This window comes from Tiliqua scincoides, chromosome 5 (assembly GCF_035046505.1).
Source record: "Tiliqua scincoides isolate rTilSci1 chromosome 5, rTilSci1.hap2, whole genome shotgun sequence".
NCBI classification, from domain to species: domain Eukaryota; kingdom Metazoa; phylum Chordata; class Lepidosauria; order Squamata; family Scincidae; genus Tiliqua; species Tiliqua scincoides.
This window is the reverse complement of record NC_089825.1, coordinates 35,464,484-35,487,373: the sequence shown is the minus strand read 5'-3', so window position 1 is coordinate 35,487,373 and position 22,890 is coordinate 35,464,484. Positions and strand designations below refer to the sequence as shown.

At 42.0% G+C, this 22,890-nt stretch overlaps 1 protein-coding gene across 1 annotated transcript in view; it reads right to left on the bottom strand.

The window, feature by feature from the left end:
• DNAH11 (dynein axonemal heavy chain 11) overlaps positions 1 to 22,890 on the bottom strand; it is a 189,915-nt gene that overhangs the window by 50,315 nt on the left and 116,710 nt on the right. Inside the window, exons 56-62 of the mRNA XM_066631428.1 lie at positions 20,617 to 20,850; positions 19,617 to 19,763; positions 11,134 to 11,247; positions 10,591 to 10,734; positions 9,020 to 9,202; positions 6,426 to 6,527; positions 395 to 529 (exon numbers count right to left, since the gene is read on the bottom strand). Of these exons, the coding sequence (XP_066487525.1) occupies positions 395 to 529; positions 6,426 to 6,527; positions 9,020 to 9,202; positions 10,591 to 10,734; positions 11,134 to 11,247; positions 19,617 to 19,763; positions 20,617 to 20,850 (1,059 nt within the window). The remainder of the gene's footprint in view (positions 1 to 394; positions 530 to 6,425; positions 6,528 to 9,019; positions 9,203 to 10,590; positions 10,735 to 11,133; positions 11,248 to 19,616; positions 19,764 to 20,616; positions 20,851 to 22,890) is intronic.

The following is a 22,890-nucleotide window of genomic DNA, read 5'->3' as shown; positions in this document are numbered from 1 at the left end:
GCAACTTGACATATCCTAAGGAAAGCAACTAATTTCTTAAGGATCACTAGGAAACACTGTGAATTTTTAATTAACACGCCCATTTTCCTTTAATGTCACCAAATAGGATCTTAGTTAATTACGTTATTGTTATATATAACGAATATGCATGCCTATTCAGAAGTAAGTTCCAGATAAGTGTGTATAGGATTTCAGTAATGAATAACTAAACTTAAGCTACAATCCTATGCACACACTATGGGAGTGAATTTAATTAAATACAAGGGGACATCTGAGTAAACATGCATAGGATTGCGCTGTGAGGATACAACCCATGTGTACTTATTTATACTAAACCATATCTGGTTTTCTGTAACTTTGTAAGTGGTATTACATTAATAAAAACTTCACTTGCCTCGAGCCCTTTAACAAGCCTGTTAGCCAACTCAATAGTTTTGTTAGTTCGACATACATCTTCTTGACACCGAACTTTCTCTGCTGTTGCTTTTTCAAATGATGTTGTAAGTTTGCATAGATTGAGATCCAGTTCCTGTAGGGAGAAAAATTTGGGTTTTGATTGGAACTTCTGTCCAACTTTCATTTCATGCTTACATTCATTACAGCAATCATTGGAGAGCTTGCCACTATTATAAGCTGCAAGTGTCATCAAACTTCCTGCAATATTTGTCTCACTACTCTTGAGCTTTCGTGCCACCTACTTGCCTTGCTAATCATACATCACTCTCCTAACTCCTGAAACCCACAAAAGTGAGTGAAAGGAACTAAGGAGTTCAGAGTTTATTTGCCAAGGTCTGTAACAGCAGACCTTCCCAGTCATCTATAAGATATATACACATGGATTCCAGCAGTGGCATTGCTAGTGAGGGGTGGGGGGGTGCGGTCCACCGTAGGTACCAGCCTTGGGGGGGGGGTGACACCACAAGTGATCAAAATTGCTAACATTTCGGTGATTAGGAATAACCCCATCATGCTATATACCGTTAGATGCAAAATTTCCAGCAGAATGCAATGAAAAAAACTGGAGTGGATTATCTCCTTTTTATCAAATGTTATGGCTGAAAAACCAGAAAGCAAAAAATGCATGGAGCCCTAGGGAAAGTGAATCTGGGCATATTGTGTGTTTACTTGTGAGTAGGCAAATTTGCCTTAGTCCTTCAGAAAGGGAAGGCCAAGAGGCATCCAATGACACCAGAATGGTGCTGATCCAATGAATGCAGCCCCCTAAAAACACCCGAGAAGGAGGTCCCACCTTCCAAGCTGACGAATATATTGAGCCCTACGGAAAGCGAAACTAAGCCACACAGTCACGTTTACTTGCGAGTAAGCAAACATGCATTGGTTCCTGGTCAAGTTGAGCACAGGGGAATGCAAGGCTAGCAGCATGATTCTGATCTGATGAAAGTGGAGCTCAACAAATGCTGCAAAGGCAGCACCCCCCCCTCCCCGCCCCAAGGAAGAATAAAACAGAGGCTTGAGCTGATAAGGTAGGCACTGGAAAGGGCTGAAAATCTCACTGATTTATTTATGGGGGTTGTTATTGCAGGCAGGCTACAGAGACAATTCACTTGGTGGAATAGGACTGGCTTCCCATTATTTCTTTAATTTAATTATTTATACTTATTTATTTTAATTTGCTTGAGGATGCCACTTCCAGCCATGACATCACTTCTGGTAGGTCCCGGACAAATTGTCATTCTAAAAAGTGGGTCCCGTTCAAAAAGTATGAGAACCACTGCCTCAACGAAACAATGAGATATCCTCGGGTTGGGGGGGAGTGACACCCTAGTGACCAAAGTTGTGGAAATTGTGGCTTTTAGGAATAATACCATCATGTTATATACCATTTGATGCAGAATTGCTTGTGGAAAAATATTCACTGCATTTATTTTCTGATCATTATTATTATACATTTCATTTCATGACTATTACTATCTCTCAGTCTTACCTACCTCACAGGGTTGTTGGGAGGACAAAATAAGGGGAGGAACCATGCACACCACCCTGAGCACTTTCGAGTAGCGCTTCTCAAACTGTGGGTCGGGACACACTAGGTGGGTCATGAGCCAATTTCATGTGGGTCCCCATTCATTTCAATATTTTATTTTTACTATATTAGACTTGATGCTACCATGGTATGTGACTGCATTTGGGGAAATGTTACAGACCTGTACTTTTAACAGGCTACTACGTATATTCTTTTAACGATGATAGTCAATGGGACTTGCTCCTGAGTAAGTGTGGGCAGGATTGCAGCCTAGGCTTGTTAAAAATATTCCTGCTTGATGATGCCACTTCTGGTCATGACATCACTTCCGGTGGGTCCTGACAGATTTTCATTCTAAAAAGTGGGTGTCAGTGCTAAATGTGTGAGAACCACTGCCTTAGAAGAAAGGTGGTATAAAATGTATTTAATCAATCAATCAAGTCATGTGGGCATGACAAAAATTTATGGGCCCCAGGCATCAAATGACCTAGCTAAAATGACCTAGCTACGCCACTGGATTCCAGTTATATTCAAAGATGTTAAATAACAAACTCTTCCAAGTATTTTAAAAGGGTCAAATATATACTGTATTTTGCTACTTTATCAATCGAAAAATCTAGCCATAATTTCTTATAATACATTTAGATCTATGAATGTGACAACCAAAAGCTAATTCAGGAAGCTACAGAAAATATTTAAACGACAGCATTATAGAACTGGAGAGAAGTGAAACAGCTGGAATGCCTGGTTAACCAGATTTGCAAGCATGCCTAAAATTCTACTGGGTAATGAAATAGCTGATCCAAGTTTGTTTATGGAGGCATTCATGGTAATGATTTTAAGGATGACCCATTCTGCATGGCAAAATGCCACCAGCTCTTTTGAGAGCTTTTAAATGGAGACTTGAGCAATGTGAAACATTAACTGTGATCCCATCATGTTTAATGGACTATGAACAAGTCCTGAATGCAGTGAGCAGCAAGAAGGTTAACATGGAACCACCTTTTTCCAACCTGAGTGAAGTAGATTACTAGTGCCAGAAAACACATAAAGGGCTAGCAAGCTGTTTTCTGGAGAAAAAAAGAAAAAGGTAGGGCTATCAAGAAGGAAGGAGCTTATATTTTCATGAAAATTCATTATCTGAATTCTAGCTACAAGAAGAGAACCACAGACTAAAATTCTTTCTTCATTCTACTTAGTTGTTATGAGTGTTTCTTTTAAGAACTTGTAAATCACAAGGCTGAACATTGCCCACCAGTTCCATAGGTACAAGAAGGTACATTATATTGACTCAGAGCCCAATCCTGTGGTCCGCGCTGCGCCTCCGCAGTGCAGACCACAGTCGCAAACGTGCCATAAGGCATGTTTGCGGGGCTCACCGCCAGGCTCCCACCGGAGGTGGCTCAGCTCTGGCCGGTGCTGAGCCACCACCCAGTGGGCACCCGTGTTCTGTAGCTCGGTGGTGCCTGTGACCGCCGGGCTGTGGAATGGGGAATGGGGCGGGGACGGGGGCGTTCTGAGGGGCGGAGAGGGCAGTGTGATACGGGGAGGGGGCGGGGAGGCCGGCGTGACGTGGGGGGGCATGCCAAAGGTGTGCCCGGGGGCGGGCAGGAGGAGAATCCATGGAGCTCTGCTCCGCAGGATCCTAGGCGCTCAAGAGGCTGCATGCCTTACACGAGCACCTTTACTTTAGTGGCACCCTTTGCGCGCCGCTAAAGAGAGTAACCCCATTGCAGGGCTGCCTCCCTTACCCGGGGGAAGGGGACGAACATGCCCTACTCCTGAGGTGCCTCCTGCGGTAGCACGGGAGGGACTGGATTCGGCGGCAGCCCTCGTGGTGCCGCTGAGCAGGGGCTCCCCAGGCAGCTCAGGATTGGGCTGCCCCTTAAAATTGGGCAGCCAGACCTTTGACCCATTTAGCTCAGTGTAGCCTACACCCTGGCAGTGGTTCAGGGTTTCAGAGACAGTCTTTCCCAGGCATCTGGAGATACTGAGAACTGAACCCAAGACCTACGATGCATGCAAGAAGCGTGCTCTATCTCTTAGCTACAGATCCATCCCTCAAAGGGTATAGGCTGGGCTTGACACATCTCCTGTTTTTGTTGCCTGCCTACTACTACAGTGACAGATGGGATTATGATGTACCAAGTCAGACATAATACATGGTTGGTAGTTGCACTTGGGTTCTGTGGGTCAGCAGCAACTCTTGATTAATTCATTATCTAGATGCTCTTTCTGTAATTGGGTGTACAAGAGTTTGGTATAGGATGACATGGAATAAGCTACATGGTCCACAAAATGCTATGCTTGCATCATGGAGAGAGCATTTTTAGCAGTGTCACTGTGCGCTTTAGTCAAATGAATCACCAACTGCTAAACCTAATTCGTTGAGCTGATAAATGGTTAAGCCCATGCAAAAAAGATATACTTCTACAGAACTGTGGTTTTACAGTCAATTCCAGAACAAAGTTAGCTTAGAAAACACACAGATTGCGATGTGGCAACCACATAAAAATGGCAGCCTTGTTTTCTGTTTAAACCTTTCCACATCGTATACAGGAAAGTATGTTTTATACATTATATTTTATTTTATATTCATTGTTATACATTATATGCCATTTTATATTCAGAGGTCCAACTTTTAATAATTTTTTTTTTTAATTGCAGCAGTGCAGAGCCTCCAAAGTGCAAATATGATGCTCATTGGACAACCACTTGGCACTCTGGTTCATAAATATCCAGGTCATTGAATCCATTATTGATGAGGTATAGTCAATGCCCCTGAATGGGACATAGCTGCCACATATTTCTATACTACAAACATAGAAGCAAAGTTCACATTTTAAAGATCTTCAAAGCGTCCCATAAATTGCCTAAGAATTTGGGACAATACCTTTTCAATGTGAAACATTTTCATGGAGGTTTTTTTTTGAATTATTTTTAAATTGTTTCAACAACATCCATTTTGCTGTTGTTTGCAGTTGACAAGGATTTAATTTGTCATTTTGAAATATATTTTAGCAGGCATTAAAAATGAAGGGTTGTTAGCAAAGTGCCATCCAAACTGATGATGTATTATTGATTACCAAGTAATAGCTGCAACATTTATTAATCATTACAGAAAATTACCAGCTAGAAAAAAAAACTTCAGTATGAAAAATTAGTACAATACTTTCCCCATAGAAAAGCACTGGTTCATAGGACCAGATTCCATTGGAAATCCATGCAACGGGGCACAACAACTTGTGACTCTATTTTTCAAAGTGTTAGCACATAGAACAATAGAAAGAGTTCACAGCAGGCCAATAAATGGTAAAGAAGAATAAATAATGCTAAGGGGTGTATTATGACATGTAGCCAACTTGTTACCACAGGATGTGGTGATGGCATCTGGCCTAGATTCCCTAGAAAGGGAACTGGACAATTTTATGGAGGAAAACTCCATCACAGGTTACAAGTCATGATGGGTATACCTCCTGGTTCTAGAAGTAGGCTATATCTGAATGCCAGATACAAGGGAATGGCAATAGGATGCAGGTCTCTTTTTGTCTTGTGCTCTCTGAAGAATCTGGTGAGACACTTTGAGGTACAGAAAGCTGGACTAGATGGGCCTTTGACCTCATTCAGTGGGGCACTTCCTATGTTCTTAATCAATTGTGACTTTTGGATTTCTTAATGCTGCTTTTAATTTTGTTTTATATTTACTTCATCTTACTTTTTATAAACTGCCTTGGGTTGCCCTGGAGCAAGAAAACTGGGGGAAAAAATTCTAGATGGGCCTTTGGCCTGATCCAGCAAGGCTCTTCTTATGTTCTTATGAAAGCATGGATCAAAGTGCAGCTAAAGCTTGCTATTTAGTGGAAAAGTAACCACCACACATGGCACAGCATTGAGTCTCATTATGAACAGTGGTAAATAATTTAAATTACAGCAACGAAGACTAGACGGTATAGTTAAATCTGAAGCTAACTGAAATCTTTAATTATATCCTGAAAGAGATACTAATTGAAATAGCATACATTTATCTTGCAAGCATATGAAATCATCTCCTACAAAGAACTTTACTTAGACTTAGTCCAACAGAGAACCAGATTTATACTATGTATATTTGCAAAAGATGGGCAGTAACTGTAATTGTTATTTAAATACAAGTATGTAATAATGCAATAATGTCCCAAAATGGCTTTGGGAGAAATTCTGTCAGTTCTTGTTAAGGTACCAGCTTACCAAACATAAAAATGCATGATAACGTCAGCCTGTTTATAGGAAAAGATGTAATAATGTCTAATACAACCATATTTTATCTTTGACAGCAAAATAATGGCTTCATACCCTGGCAGAGCTACAAAGCAATAAAATCCCTTATCTTTGCAGACAGCCTCTGCACCTTACCACAAAGAAGAATGCAAGCCAGTTACATTTGCCTTGGGCAGTTACTTACACCAAGTTTTTTCCTGATGGCTTCCAGCTTTTCAGTAGCTGCTGCAAGTTCAGTATTTGCTTGGGCCAATGCTTGACGTTTTGGTTCCACATCACAGTACACCTGGGAAATTAAATATTCACAATTTTTTTTAATGGCTAAAAGGAAAACGTTTAAATAAAAATTAGAGAATATTACATGTTGCTCTCCCAAGAGGAACTGCCCAATATTGTTTGCACAGTATATATTAGCAGTTTGGGTGACACTAGGGTTTGTGTCACCTGATGTGGGAGGCCAGGGCATTAGCCCTGTGATGGACCTTCTCCCACGTAATGGGAAGGGCGACACCTCATCACTGCCCCACCCCTGCTGATTTTGACTGTAATTTTTGATAGAATATATTTCAACATGGTTTGTTTCATTGCATTCAGCATGAAATTACAACTGACATATAACATGATGGTATTATTCGAAAATACCAAGATTTAAAAAATTTTGGCCAGTAGTGGTGTCAAAACCCTGTGCACATCCCCTGGTGCAGCCAGCACCACTCTAGTGACGCCACTGCATATTAGAGAATATTTCAGCCAGAACTGATTGCATCTTCCTGTCTTTCCCAAATTTCAAGATGAACTTTGAGTCATGAAGAAACATCACAGAACAGATAAATGGATGTTTCAGATGTGCATTTAATTAAAGTAACATCCTGGAATATGATAGATAATTTAATACCTGTAGTCCACCAACTATTTGCCATCAGATTGTTTTGAACTTATTATTTTGCCTATGCATCACTATCTTGTCTGCAATTCATTACCCCTGATCTGGAGACACATTGTGGGTCTTTTTCTTCCTTTCCTGAACAGCTGCTCTAAAACACTCCATTGCAAGCTACTTTAGAAAAACATTAAGTTTAAAAAGATAAAAAATCTTGATGATGCACATGAAAGCAGGTGTGAGAAAAGAAAAGAAACCTTGGTACAGATTTGCAAACCCATGTGCATACACACAGACACACACACAGACACACACACACGCATGTACGTTCAGCACAATCCTATGTATGAGTACTCAGAAGTAAGAAGAAAGTGTGCCTAGAATTGCAGTCTAAATAAATCTTATTTATGCATGGGAAGGATAAAGTGGATAGAGAGATGCTCTTTACACTCTCACATAACACCAGAACCAGGGGTCACCCACTAAAATTGAGTGTTGGGAGAGTTAGGACAGACAAAAGAAAATATTTCTTTACTCAGCATGTGGTTGGTCTGTGGAACTCCTTGCCACAGGATGTGGTAACGGCATCTGGCCTGGATGCCTTTAAAAGGGGATTGGACAAGTTTCTGGAGGAAAATTCCATTACGGGTTACAAGCCATGATGTGTATGTGCAATCTCCTGATTTTAGAAATGGGCTATGTCAGAATGCCAGATGCAGGAGAGGCACCAAAACATGAGTCTCTTGTTATCTGGTGTGCTCCCTGGGGCATTTGGTGGTCCACTGTGAGATACAGGAAGCTGGACTGGATGGGCCTATGGCCTGATCCAGTGGGGCTGTTCTTATGTTCTTATCCTACAGTTACAGTTCTCAAAGTCTCAGGGAGTTTGAGGACCGTAGTAAGTGCCTGTGTGGGAGCGGGGAAGGCAGTGGTGGTAGGGGGAAGGTAGCGACACGATCTCCAGGATCGCATCAGTAAGGGTAACTAGATAATGCATATGAAGTTTTTTTTCTACACTTTCAATGCTACACAAAGCTAAGTGCTTTTATCAGTGGTTTGCTTAAGGCTATCTAGTGAGCTCATTCCTAAGGGGAGTGTTGAACTAAGGACTTACAGCTCTGGGTCTTAGCCACTACAATACTCCTGCTCTCAAGCAAGAGAGCAAGAGCAATTTAGAGCAAGGCTGGCTGCAGGCTTCAGGGACCCTTGGCAAATTGACCCTTGACCCTTCCCAAGCCCCCTCTTACCCAGCTGGGCTCTGAAAGAATCTCTCCACTGACACCACCGTAAAGGCTATGGGAACAGATATGGTCTCAGGGGTCAGCAGTGTGTCCTTCTGGGGTTCCAGGGCAGTTGCCCAATCTAGCAGGCCTTGATTTAGAGAGGTTAGAGTGTTCTACGCTCTCATATGACAAAAGTAAAAACATTTAGCCTAGTGCAACCTCCATCTATGTACATACAACTTACTATTCCATCTTTACTGAAAATATTTTTCTATAATGATCAGTCACTAAATACAAGTGTGAGCTGCTTAAAAACTGTCTGCTTAATGATGGACCACATTTATGATGGTAGTCAAAGTACAACAAAGAAGCTCTTAATGAGGTCTCCCATTGCTTGCAGCAGAGTGCCTGTTTACACAACGAAGAAGCTCTTAATGCAAAGAAGAGGCAATCAGTCTCCAGTAGCCTGCACAGCCAGCAAGTGTCTGGCAGGGAATGTCTGTTTAGACAACAAAGGCACTAGAATCGGCTGAATGCTCGCTTAACAACCTAATCGCATAACAACATGGATAGGAGAACATATCCCCGTTGTTAAGTGGCGCACACCTGTACACCAAGTGGTACACACCATCATGCCCATTTAATACTCCAACTGGAACAAACCACATTCAGTACCTCATAGAATTTTACTATATTGATAACCCAGGCACAGAGACCAGCTGCTGCAAACGACTTTGTGCGAACCAGGCTTGGGTTGAATCCAGCATCTTTCAAGTAATGTTCCTTGACCACTTTCAGGCAATTCTCTGGGATATGCTCCTTATCATAGTTAATTAAAGCTTGTAAGAATTCATCAACCTGGAAGAAGAAGGGACTTAATGTACCTCGACCTATTTTTGTTAAACATTTTAGTTCAAGAAGTATAGACTTCAAACAAAGGATGAGCTCATGTTTTGAAAACAACATACAATGTATTTATTTTAAAGAATTCCCCCCCCCCCCAGTTTTCTTGGCTCTAAGGCAACCCACGACAGCTTATAAGAAGTAAGCTGAAATAAATATAAAATAAAAATGCATAAAAGGCAGCATTAACAAATCCAAAATTCACAATTGAATGGCAAACTAAATATCCCCACCATCACTGTAGACATCATTCCACTCCAAAAGTTGAATGAAAAATCGAAGTCTCCTGAAGAACACAGAATAATGGCAGCCAGACCTTTGCAGGCAGGGCATTACACTAGCAAAGTATGATGTAAAGTACAAGTCTAAAAAGCAAATAATTTACACATGTCAATCTAGTACAGCCATTTTCAACCACTGTGCCATGGCACACTGGTGTGCCGCAAATGGTCTGGAGGAGTGCCATGGGGGTTTGGAGGAGGGTCGTTTATTCGTAGGTCCATTGGGGGATGCGAGTCCCCCACCAAAAGCATGGCGTGCCTTGTCAATGGTCCAGAAACTGATGGTTTGCCTTGACAATTTTAGCATCTTGTCAGTGTACACTGGTATGAAAAAGGTTGAAAATCACGGATACAGAAACTTCAAACACTGAAAGGGAAGCAAGGGGGTTTGCTCTTTCTTTCTCCATACTCTTGGGTCATGTCCAACAAGGGCATACCATCCCTCCCATGAATATATGCATGCTCTCCCAATGGGGTACTAACAACATCTTACATGAAACTGTGCGTTACAGAGCCCTAGCACCATTTCTCTTTTTAAGAAAAGCAACTTGGAGAGGATGGTTTTGGAATGAAGAAAGCTAGAGAGGCCATCACTCATTAGGAGAGCACAGGCCCAATCCCTGGCATCTTCAGGCAACGCAAAACTCCCAGAGTAGACAATACTGAGCTAAATGGACCCACAGTCTGATAAGCAGCTTCATATGTGCATTAAGGACCTCCCAGGCAATTCTCCACATCAGATTCCTCAAATGGCTTTTGTTTAGTAGAAAAAATAAAAATCCCACTGCATTTGTTTGTATATAATATGTTGTTAGCCTGTGACTTGTCTTTTTCCATTCATCTGGGAAGCTGCCCAACAGAAGAAAATTGCACATAACTGTCTTCATCCCATGGTGAATGGTTCTCATGCTTACGGCAAGCATCACTCTTTGAAAACACTGTTGAAAATTACTCATGACTCTGTAGCATTCTGTTTAAAATGATCTATTTTGATTTTGACTCGTGTACTAAAATAATTAGGTCACCACACCACTCAGTAGACGATGCCAAAGCTGCAAATACCTTTCCCATGAAGAGTCTGGCAGCTTTCCAGCTTCGGTCTTTTGGTACTTTTCCTTTATTAGCCATTAACACCATTACTGAAGCCATAATGTTGGTCACTACAAGTGGTGGGTTTGGGAAGAATTTCAGTTCAGAAAGATTCTCCTAAAGGGTGAGGGGAGGGGGGAGGAAAATGGTGTTGAAACTAGCCAGGCACATAAGAAATTTCAACTATGAAACAACAAAGGACATCATCATCATCATCATCATCATCATCATCAACATCATCATCATCATCATTTCTACCCTGCCTTTCTCCCCGGAGGGACTCAAGGCGGCTTACAACAAGGTTAAAACAAATTAACCTTATTATAATTTATAATTATAATTTAACTGTTGTAAATCCGTCTAAACTGTCATTCTCAATTGCTATTTATTCAGCAGTAGAAAATATGCATAGTACAGTATTACACAAACAACAGGTGAGCTGCAGAAAATAATAAAGCATGCAGCCACCAGACCAACCTCATGGCATAAAACAACAAGCAACAGCTGGATGCTTACCTTATTAAGTGTATTTAATGCTGCAGTAGCAGCCACTAGAGCAGGTTCAGCTTTCACCAGGTCATCTTCACACTCTTTCTGTTTATGAGACACTTCTGCTTGGATGGCAGCCACCTATTTACAACAAAGACTCTGGGTTTCAATCTTTAAGTGTACTAGACTACAGGACCAGTGAATGGCCTGGGAGAACAATGCTAAAGGTAAAAAAAGCGTGAACTCGATTAGTCCTTGGATGGCATCACTGGAAGACACATTCAAGAGTGGATTATAAAAATAATAAAATATATTTAAAGTCTGTGAGTCTTTTCTAACTGTGCCGCCACTGACAGATATGAAGGGGATGACAGCTAGAAGTGTTGCAGCTGTGTTCCTGAGCTCCTATACACTCCTTCATGGTTAGCAGATCCACAAGCCAAACAACTATTGTAGTGGGCCACTTTCCTCCCAGATTTGACACTGTATTAAGGGGTGTCATGTATGCATTCCTCAGACCACCAGATATGGTTTGCTGCTGCAGCTGTCACTGAGTGCCCAGTGTTGCAACGCAATGCTGCTTGGGAAGCACCCAGGGTTTAAAACCTTGGTGCCTGAGGAAGAGTGCTAAAAGCAGAAGCACTCTGAGGGTTTGAAAGTTAGAACTAGAGCAGCAAGAAGTCAGAGCAATGAGAGCCACAGCAGACATTCAGAGGGTTGATGCAGGGAGAGCTAAGCCGGAAGTAGGACAGTATGAGATTGAGAGAGAAGTCCGCCCTCCCGGTTAGCTTCCTCAGACTTTTATTCATTCTCAAAACACATGATGACACTAAGGAAAATTACTGAAGGTTGCTAAAATCTGCACTGCTAAGAAACCTGCTGGCTCTGGCTTGACCTCAATACACATTCCTAGATATGCACTTCTTCATAAGAACATAAGAACAGCCCCACTGGATCAGGCCATAGGCCCATCTAGTCCAGCTTCCTGTATCTCACAGTGGCCCACCAAATGCCCCAGGGAGCACACCAGATAACAAGAGACCTCATCCTGGTGCCCTCCCTTGCATCTGGCATTCTGACATAACCCATTTCTAAAATCAGGAGGTTGCGCATACACATCATGGCTTCTACCCCGTAATGGATTTTTCCTCCAGAAACTTGTCCAATCCCCTTTTAAAGGCGTCTAGGCTAGACGCCATCACCACAGCCTGTGGTAAGGTGTTCCACAGACCAAGCACACACTAAATAAAGAAATATTTTCTTTTGTCTGTTCTAACTCTCCCAACACTCAATTTTAGTGGATGTCCCCTGGTTCTGGTGTTATGTGAGAGTGTAAAGAGCATCTCCCTATCCACTCTGTCCATCCCCTGCATAATTTTGTATGTCTCAATCATGTCCCCCCTCAGGCGTCTCTTTTCTAGGCTGAAGAGGCCCAAACGCCGTAGCCTTTCCTCATAAGGAAGGTGCCCCAGCCCCGTATCATCTTAGTCGCTCTCTTTTGCACCTTTTCCATTTCCTCTATGTCCTTTTTGAGATGCGGCGACCAGAACTGGACACAATACTCCAGGTGTGGCCTTACCATCGATTTGTACAATGGCATTTTAATATTAGCCGTTTTGTTCTTAATACCTTTCCTAATGATCCCAAGCATAGAATTGGCCTTCTTTACTGCCGCCGCACATTGGGTCGACACTTTAATCAACCTGTCAACCACCACCCAAATCCTAACCAACTTTCTAGTACTAGCATAGCTGTGCCAATAGGGTGTTTGCTGCATCCTGCAGTTGGTGGCAATCTCAGAGGCCAACATTGGGTCGACACTTTCATCGACCTGTCCACCACCACCCCAAGATCTCTCTCCTGATCTGTCACAGACAGCTCAGAACCCATCAGCCTATATCTAAAGTTTTGATTTTTTGCCCCAATGTGCATGACTTTACACTTACTGACATTGAAGCGCATCTGCCATTTTCTGCCAGTCTGGAGAGATCCTTCTGGAGCTCCTCACAATCACTTCTGGTCTTCACCACTCGGAAAAGTTTGGTGTCGTCTGCAAACTTAGCCACTTCACTGCTCAACCCTGTCTCCAGGTCATTTATGAAGAGGTTGAAAAGCACCGGTCCCAGGACAGATCCTTGGGGCACACCGCTTTTCACCTCTCTCCATTGTGAAAATTGCCCATTGACACCCACTCTCTGCTTCCTGGCCTCCAACCAGTTCTCAATCCACTTGAGGACCTGTCCTCTAATTCCCTGACTGTGGAGTTTTTTCAGTAGTCTTTGGTGAGGGACCGTGTCAAACGCAAACTGAAAGTCCAGATATATAATGTCCACGGGTTCTTCCACATCCACATGCCTGTTGACCTTTTCAAAGAATTCTATAAGGTTCGTGAGGCAAGACTTACCCTTACAGAAGCCATGCTGACTCTCCCTCAGCAAGGCCTGTTCGTCTATGTGTTTTGAGATCCTATCTTTGATGAGGCATTCCACCATCTTACCCGGTACGGATGTTAGGCTGACCGGCCTATAGTTTCCCGGGTCCCCCCTCTTTCCCTTTTTAAAAATAGGCGTGACATTTGCTATCCTCCAATCTTCTGGCACCATGGCCGTTTTGAGGGACAAGTTGCATACCTTAGTCAAGAGGTCTGCAACTTCATTCTTCAATTCCTTAATAACTCTTGGGTGGATGCCATCAGGGCCCGGTGACTTATTGATCTTTAATTTATCAATGAGGTCTGAACCATCTTCTCTTTTAACCTCTATCTGAGTTAACTCCTCGGTCAGGAGGGGCCGTTTGGGCAGCGGTATCTGCCCGAGGTCTTCTGCCGTGAAGACAGATGCAAAGAACTCATTTAATTTCTATGCCATCTCTAAGTCTCCTTTTATCTCCCCTTTCCCTCCTTCAACAACCAGAGGGCCAACCGCTTCTCTGGCAGGTTTCCTGCTTCTAACATATTTGAAGAGGCTTTTATTATTCCCCTTAATGTTGCTGGCCATGCGTTCCTCATAGTCTCTCTTGGCCTCCAGTATCACCTTCTTCCATTTCTTTTGCCACAGTTTATGTTCCTTTTTATTCTCCTCATTAGGGCAAGACTTCCATTTACGGAAGAAAGCTTCCTTGCCCTTCACAGCCTCTCTAACTTGCCTCTCTAACTTGGCTGGTTAGCCATGCAGGCACCCTCCTGGATTTAGTGGAACCCTTCTTTCTTTGCGGTATACACCTCTGCTGGGCGTCCTCTGCTGGGCGTCCTCTGCTGGGCATCTTCATAACATCCTCTGTTTACAGGCTCTGGGTGAAGACTCAGCAACTGGCCCACTCTGGCATGCCTGAGTGGGGGGGGGGGGAACCAGCAAGTTTGCCTGCCGGTTGCCATGTTACCAAGGCTAAGCCCAGCACCTGTGCAGATAACCACTACACCCAGCATCTCACAAAGTCAGCAAGTCCAGTTGAGATCAGAAAATGTCAGATCCCAGGAAATTTCTGGGCCCCCTCCTTTGGCTCCTGGGCCCCCTTTTTGACCCTGGACACAGGTACAAATTCCCCCCTTTACCCCCCTCTCATGGGCCCTGGCAAGGTTTACAGCATAAGCAGACCAAGGGTAGAAGCTTCCTCTGAGAATCATTCTCTGTCTGAGCATGTCTCTCTCCATGCTGAGTCTTTTTTCTTAGCTTTATGGCCTAATAGGAAGGTTTGAGCATGCATATCGAACATGCTTGCATTCTTATTATTGATGGACCTGATGTCTGGCCCTTCTGCAGAAGGTTGCTAACCCTTAGTTTAAGGAAATCCTGTGACCAGGTTGCTATTGCGGACCATATAACATAAAGGAACGATTCACAGATGAGGCTCAGAGATTGATGGGTGAGTTTTTTTAAACAATGTTTTGTGAATTTTTAGGGCATTGCCTTAAATATCGATATTTAAATGATAGTGTCTGGGGCTGGACATCTGACTCAGGGAACTGCCTGCCTAGTGGGCATAGGGCCAGGTCAAGAAAGGCATCAAGTGGAGCAGGGGAAGGACCATTAGCCAGCTGAGCAGATCATACCTGTGCTCAACAAAACACCTGAGGAGCAGCAAGGCATGGCAAGTGCCAATAGGAGCTTCCTTGCCTTCCAGAAAAGGAGACTTAGGACCCGGAAGACAACAGGGCTGGATGGGTGGAAACAGGAAGGGGAGAGGGACCAGTCAAGGCCAGGGGAATAAACTGTAAGGAGAGGACCACAGATGAGAAAGGCCTGTTGAGGACTAGAAGCTAGCTGGAAAGAAGGTTCCAGAACCCTGCGAGGCTGGATAAGGTCCTGAGGTGGAGGAATAGGGTGCTGTAAACTCCCTCCAGGTCTCTTGACTTCCTCCAGAGTGCTCTGCAGGGCTCCCTGTGGCTTGTAAAAAGTGAAAGTTGCAATCATGATGAAAATGGAAGTGGGTCATGGTTACAACTTTCATTTTTTATAAGTCTTGAGGAGCATGCAGAGTGTTCCAAGGGACTCCTTACACCCCCAGGCCTTGGCAGTATGTAAGTTAAAAATAGCCCCCATCCCCTGCAGCGACATGATCCTGGGAATTGAATTACTACCTTCCTCCCTCCCCCGCAAAGACTCATCTCAGGAGATTTACTCACAAGAGGTTTGAGTACCAGTGTTCTACACTATCACTTCAAAAATACGGTTTGCATCCTGTGCCAGTCCATTATGACTAAACACTATTGTAACAATAAGACCAGTTACAGTAGTTAAATTTGAAACTAATTTAATTTCCATTAACTTCAATAGTACTTAGGAATCTAACTCCTTTAAGAAACAATCTGATGACTGTAAGAATAGCATTATGCTGAGGTTCCAGCATAGGCTCTTTTGCTTAAGAATCATCACCACAAATAAAACATTGCAAATGATTGGTATGTATATTGCAAATGATGTTGCTAGATGCATAGAGAATGAGTTACTATAAGTTCAGAAGGTTAAATAACAAAAAGCAGAACCAACGCTAATGAATTATTTGCAGTATGTACAAATGCACAAACATTTACGGATCTACATAAGTTGAAAGATGGATATTCATTCCCCCCATACCCTTTCCTTAATACAAAAATAAGGCCATTAGTCTTCATAGAACAATGTGGGCCTTTTAAGCAGCTTGAAATGAATGCTAATCATGAAGATGTCTTCAATTCATAAAACAGCAATAAGCGAAGTAGGAGAGAGATTTTTTAAAGCTATGAAAAATAGTCTCATGCCTCTGAAAAATGTCCCAAGGTAGTGATTATCCCACAATAATCACATCATGAGTTGAAGCTAACTGCTTAATGAAGTGTTTTGAAATGTGTTAACAGCATTCTCCAATCATCCTAAAGCCATCAGAACAATTCAAAAGTGCTGCAATGGGGAAAAAAAATATAGTCAAAATGAGCTGCTAGAATAACTGAGCTTTTGCCTAAATTGCCTTGTTTGTGCAAGTTTAACGGTACCAGTTTGGATGCTTTTTAATATTCTAAAGAATTTGGTTCATTAATGTTCATAATTAGTGTAAGTTGGGGGAATAACAAAAGACCTGATTACTGATGTTGCTGAAGTCTGCAAGTACCTGGCTTGGAATTCAAATTCATCTAGTTTTCATTACTGAATATATTATAAAATGTGAATCATTTCCTCAAGAAGTAATTCTGCAGTTGAAAAAGTAAAAAAAAATACTTCTGTACCTGTTCAAGCAGTCCATCAAAAAATTTCACGTGTTTTTTTCCCAAGCCCTGGGCCCTAATGACAACTCAAGCAGAGCTGCTCCATAAGCCAACTTTTAAGCAGTGGCGTCACTAGGATTCATCACCCGATGAGGGAGGCCAGCGTGTCACCACCATGATGAACCTCCTTCCATTCAGTGCGCAGGGCAATGCCCATGACGGTGGGCGTGGTGATGCATCATTGCCTCACCCCCGCAGGTTGGCTTTTGATAGAACAGAGATACTCCAACAAGGTTTCTTTCATTGCATTCTTGAAATTGCATGCATGAAATTACACATCAAGTGATATACAACATTTGGAAATAACAAGATTTTAAAAATTTTGCCCAGTAGTGGTGCTACACACACACACCCCTGTGCGTGTCACCTGGTGCAGCTTGCACCCCTTGCACCCCCTAGCAACACCACTGCTTTTAAGGAACCTGGTAAATGAACATACCAAGTCAGGATATTGAACTGTCTAGCTCAGTTATTGTCTATATTGATGGGCAGTGCCTCCCCAGGGTTTCTCTGAATCCTCCTTGAGTATGACAAGAACCGAACATGCAGCCTTCTGCATGCAATGGATGTGCTTTACCATGAGCTAAATCCCCTTCACCAGTTGTGTAGTCCCTCATCTACTGCACACAAAACACAAGCTCACATTGTTTCCTCAGCCTATTAAGAGCCCCACCTTTTCCTCCTCCAGCTCTAACTATAACCAGTTAGGCTAAGAAAAGCTCCACCAACCATCTCCAATGCTGCATACCAGACCTTACATGTGCACACCCAAGTAGGTACCATTGATGGTGTCTACCCATCTGCTGCCTGCCTGATGACCCCTATCCTCTTCTTGCTTGCTCAATGAACATACAAGGCGGATGAGGAAAGCTCATCTTTACTTGTGACATCCAGGGCTGCTGCCAACACTACTTCCATTGGCTAGAGGGAAGGCTGGGAGCACCCCATCAACACCACCTTGCTGCCTACCCCAATCCACTGCCTTAGGCAAAATTTTCAATTGACCTCATGGCTGGGTGAGCTCTAGAGTAAGCTTGCTTGGGTCAGGAAGTCCCCTGAGCTTGGTCAGACAACTGCAGCAATTCTAAGGCTGCAATCCTAACTTTCCAGCACTGACATAAGGGCAATGCAACTCCGAGGTAAGGGAACAAACATTGCCCTAACTTGAGGAGGCCTCCATGACTATCCCCTGACTGTAGGATGCAGCACATGCACCACTGGCACAGCTATGCTAGTGCTGGAAAGTTGGTTAGGACTGCACCCTAAAACTCTAACTGTTCCCAAGACGTGGAAGATTTCCTAAGCTAGTGCTTGTGCTAGTAGCTCAGGCACTGCACAGTTCTCGTTAGCCTTTAAAAATCAGTCATCAGGATGTAGCCTTTAATGCATTAACCAGAGCAAAGAGAACATATGCTACCTGGATAGCTAGTAGAAAGTACAGCCAATGTTGCTTCCTGAAACTAGAATACATCTACACTCATATCCACATTCAGTTTTTGGTGGAGATATCACAGCAGCAGAAATGGCTTGAGTAGAGCATAAGTAAGCCACAGGAAAACTGCAACACAGACATTTTTCACTAAAAAAAGGTCAGTGCTGGGACTTATTTGCTGATTGGAAGCAGGAAACAGTGGCAGCTGGCTATGACAGCACTTTGTTGAGGATCAAAGCAGGTTTACTCCATACAGAACTTGAAAGGTGTATTTCTTTACTAGAAAAGCAACGATACACAGAATGGAAAATGACAGATGCCCTTATAGTATGGAGGGGCAAAGAAAAGCCTGACAAAAGGTCAATAGCAACAAGAGGAGAAGATGACAGTTTAGAAGACTAGGGGTGATGGGCAAACAGCAGCAATCCATCAGAATCCAGGTTACAGGAAGACAGTGAGACTTCAGAAGAGTGAGTATTGGATGCAGCTGACAGAACTGGAAGCTGTAACAAAGTTGAGGACAACAGAAATAGGCAGGTTGTAGGACAGTAAGAGGAACAAGAAGAGGAAGAGGATAGCACTTAAAAATTTTGTCTTGAACATTGCAGAGTTCAAGTCTGGCACTGTCTGAAGTGCTGTGAAATCAGAATAATCTTTGCAATTATTTTCTTGCCATGACAATGTTTTGTTGTGGGAGAGCCTCAGTTCCATACTTACAATGAAATTTACTGTTAAAGCACACTCAGTTTGTGTCTATCTTTAGGTTTAAAGAAATATACTTCCTTGGTACCCTTCCTTGGTAAAGCTGGATATAAATTATTTCCTTATGAAATGAAGTATGAAGGAGGAGAGGTTCCCATCTGAATGGCTAATGTTGAAGCTTAGACAGAAAGTACAGTACATCACAGAATGCAAAAATTTGGAAGCGAAGTTCCAAGTCGGTGGAATGGACTTTGAGAACAATTGAGTTGTTCAATTGAACTAAAAAGAAAAAAAAATCAAAAACCTTTAAAAATGTGAAGTGCTCAGAGATGACTCCCTGACCTTTACTGTATTACATACAGCCTTGATTCTCAAGAACCCCATCCATTATATGCTTGAGTGAGCTCAGTACTTATTGTTCTTTCATATCATTAAAAGAACTAAAAGGTTGGAAAAATGCATAATGTAAAGAAAGGTCAAGTGGTAATCATGGTGTGAAATGCTGAAACATGTGTAAGTATAATCATTCTTTAGATTTTAAGCTCCCTGGAGAGGTAGGTGTTCAAAATTGTTCACCTACAAAGGTTTATTCTGTGCTAAATATAGCTCAACAACACTAAATTGTGGAATTACACTGACCTTTTGCTCCTCTGCATCAGCAATGGCCTTTTCCTTGCTCACTTTCTCAGTCTGAAGCCCTATCTTAGTAATCAAAGCTTCAGCATCTTGATTTCTCAGTTGTAGTTCTGCCTCTTGAGAAGCAAGTTTGTATTTTAAATCTTCCACCTAAAACAGAATAGTAAAGGCCTTAGTTTGGAACAGATGTATGGGAAAGCATATTTAACATGGATGTTAAAAGATGTGCACTCAACCGCTGGATGTCAATGAGAGGGTTTTTCAAATTACTATTAAGCATAAGACAAGACCCCAGTAACTACTTGCGTTCTCTTCTCTAATTGTTTAATAAGTGAACAGGAACATTTTCCTTCTCCATTCACCTTACTTATGAAGAATGAATGATTTATTTATTTCTCCCTTTCTTCAAGTATTTAAAAACACACCGACCACAGTATAAAAAAGGAGGAACATGTCGGCCAGATTTTCTACCATGATCTTGGTATGTGAACACACAAACACCTGCATTATGACTAGTCTGAAGCAGTATATCTGTTGAAGATTAATTCAGATGCCATAGCCATTACTAACTGTAACAGTGTAGCTGTGTTACAGTGTAATCCTATCCATATACCTATACCTACTCAGATGTAGGTTCCTTTGATTTCAAATGGTCTCTGTCCCAGGAAGGTTTTTATAGGTCCACAGCCTAGGGCTGCAATCCTATCCATACTTACCTGGGGGTAAGTCCCATTGCCTATCATGGAACTTACTTCTGAGTATATATGCGTAGAACTGGGCTCTAAGTCTGTTGCAGAAAAAATAGCTAAGAGTACTGCTGCATCTTAGTAAAGGATCTGTTAATCTTTAAGATGTTATCTAGAAGTGTTGCTTTTCTCTTCTAAAAATGGTGTTTCTATTAGATTGATTCTAAGCTCCAGGATTTTCTAACTCCAAATTAAATAGCACTCTGAACATCCAAAAAGCTATACATAAATACTATTATTATCATTGTGATTATTACCTGAGAAGATGTTGTTTTTAGTTTCTGGATGCCATTTACAAGGTGTTCCTTGTGCTGGAACATTTTCTGGACTTTCTTCTCCAGAAGATTCTTATAGAGCATGATTTGCTCCAGAAAGCTTTTAGGAGTTGTATAGTTGTACCGTCTCTCATTCTGCCGAAATTTTGCATTCATCTCATTTACACTGGTATGAGCATAGGCCATGAACTGGCAAATGGAGTCATGAAACTGTGGCTGAAAATGTTAAGACGGGCTCAGTCTCAAACGTTAAAAATTCAATTGACATTGTATACAAGCAACTGCCAGATAAACCACTGAATCTCTGCACATGTTTGAGTTGCAAGGGATACCATTTTGATATTGCCACTGGTACACCATTTGCTCTTCAGCTAAGTTGGGAAAGCCCCGGTGGGCCTCAACTTGCTAGGAATTTGACATTATCAGCAATGTATAATTGACTATAGCTGCAATCCTAACTACACTTTCCTGAGAGTAAGCTCCATTGAACAAAATAGGATTTTGAGTAGACCTGGTTAGGACTGTGCCCTATGTTTTCCCCCACTTTTTCAGGATCAGAGTAAGAAAAAGAGCACATATGGCACTGCAGCTAAGCATAAGTTGTCAGGGCTCCAAGGAAGTGTTAAGAGAAAGACTTGAGAATCCTTAGGGAAAAATTCTATCCAACTTTCCAACAGTGGTGCAGCCGTGCCATTGAGGCATATGCTGCATCCTGCAGTAGGGTAGCAGTCAAAGAGGCCTTCTCCAGGCCTTCTCAGGGCTGCATTGTGGCTGCACCAGCACAGGAAAGTTGGATAGGACTGGGCCCTTAATAGCTTAACCCTATCAGCACTAACAGAGTTCCCTTCCCCAGAAGAAATGTTTATATTATATTCCATATAATTGATTGAGAGAATAGCTGTAATATTACTGATATATAGGACATATACGTGCATATAATATACACGTGAACATTTAAAAGTACCTGTTGACTTTCGTCTTTCGCGCGTGCACACACACATTCTAAAATGCTGCACTATCAGTGTAACCCATTTCCATCGTGTCCTCTATGACTTCTACCATACTTAACTTTCTAATTTGTGGAATCACATCTCCCTCATTTTAATGATTATTTATTGCATTCAGTACAAGATGTACCCAGTTCAATTAATCAAGGGAAACTTAAAAATCAATTAATATGAATTAAATGAGCTACAGCAAGTCTTAGGAAAGTCACACATAATTTACCAAAGCGTTGTCAATAATGCTTAGAGATCTTCTGGAAAATTACTCATGAGTGGTTGTTGATACAGCTAAACGTTTCAAGCCAACGTAATTAATATTACAAAGAGGTTCATTTAGACAGACTTACAATTTGTCTCCAAAACAAAACTTATCTTTGAGCACAGCTTCTTTAACAGAAGCTGCCTTTACCAAAGAGTAACAGGAATGAAATACAGAACAACAGTATGAAATACAGTTTACTTGGAAGTGAACAGACCACTTCCCCAAGGAAATAGTTCATACATATTCAGATAAGTTTTTTTTTGGACAAGGACCATAATCCATTTTAGAGCTTACGTTGCTAAATGACTCCTCCCATCATTCTCTCTCCCCCTCACTCACACATAATTAGCCAAGGGAACTTTCTTACAGAGTGACTGGCTTTTGCCCAGCCATGATTCTTATGAGACCTTTACGAAGCAGCCCTGAAAAGCCTTTGGTAACAGCAGTTTCATTTGTAAATCAGCAAGGGCAGAAGTGGGTTCCGGGAGAGCTGGAAATGGCCTGAGACAACTTGTCCCAATGGGGCAAAATAACTATTGTTATCAAGCTTAACAAAATGGCACAGCATGGGAGGCCTGCTGAGCCAGAGAGCAGCTGGTTGTAATTCACACTGTTTTTCAGAAAACTCTAATCGTTCAGAGCAGACCTCTTTGATGATTGGTCTTCCCTGCATTCTCAATTTGTCACTTTCTCTTATGATAAGGTCAGCAGTGACAGCACTTCCTGACATTAACAGCTGTGGTTTCTAAAAGGGTCATTGTAGAACTACTAATTGCAGTAATTTCATTAGCATAAATTATTTATTCTGCCATTCATTTATCTCCAAGGTTCTGGTGGTGTTTTGTTCAATAGTACACCTTATTTTTCAGTATCGGTTCCATCAAACAGAAAGGCAAACAATATGATTATTCCTGATTTGACCCTTTTTGAATAAATCGGCACAAAACTAATTTCACCTTTTTTCTTTTACTAAAGTATTAAACAGCAGTA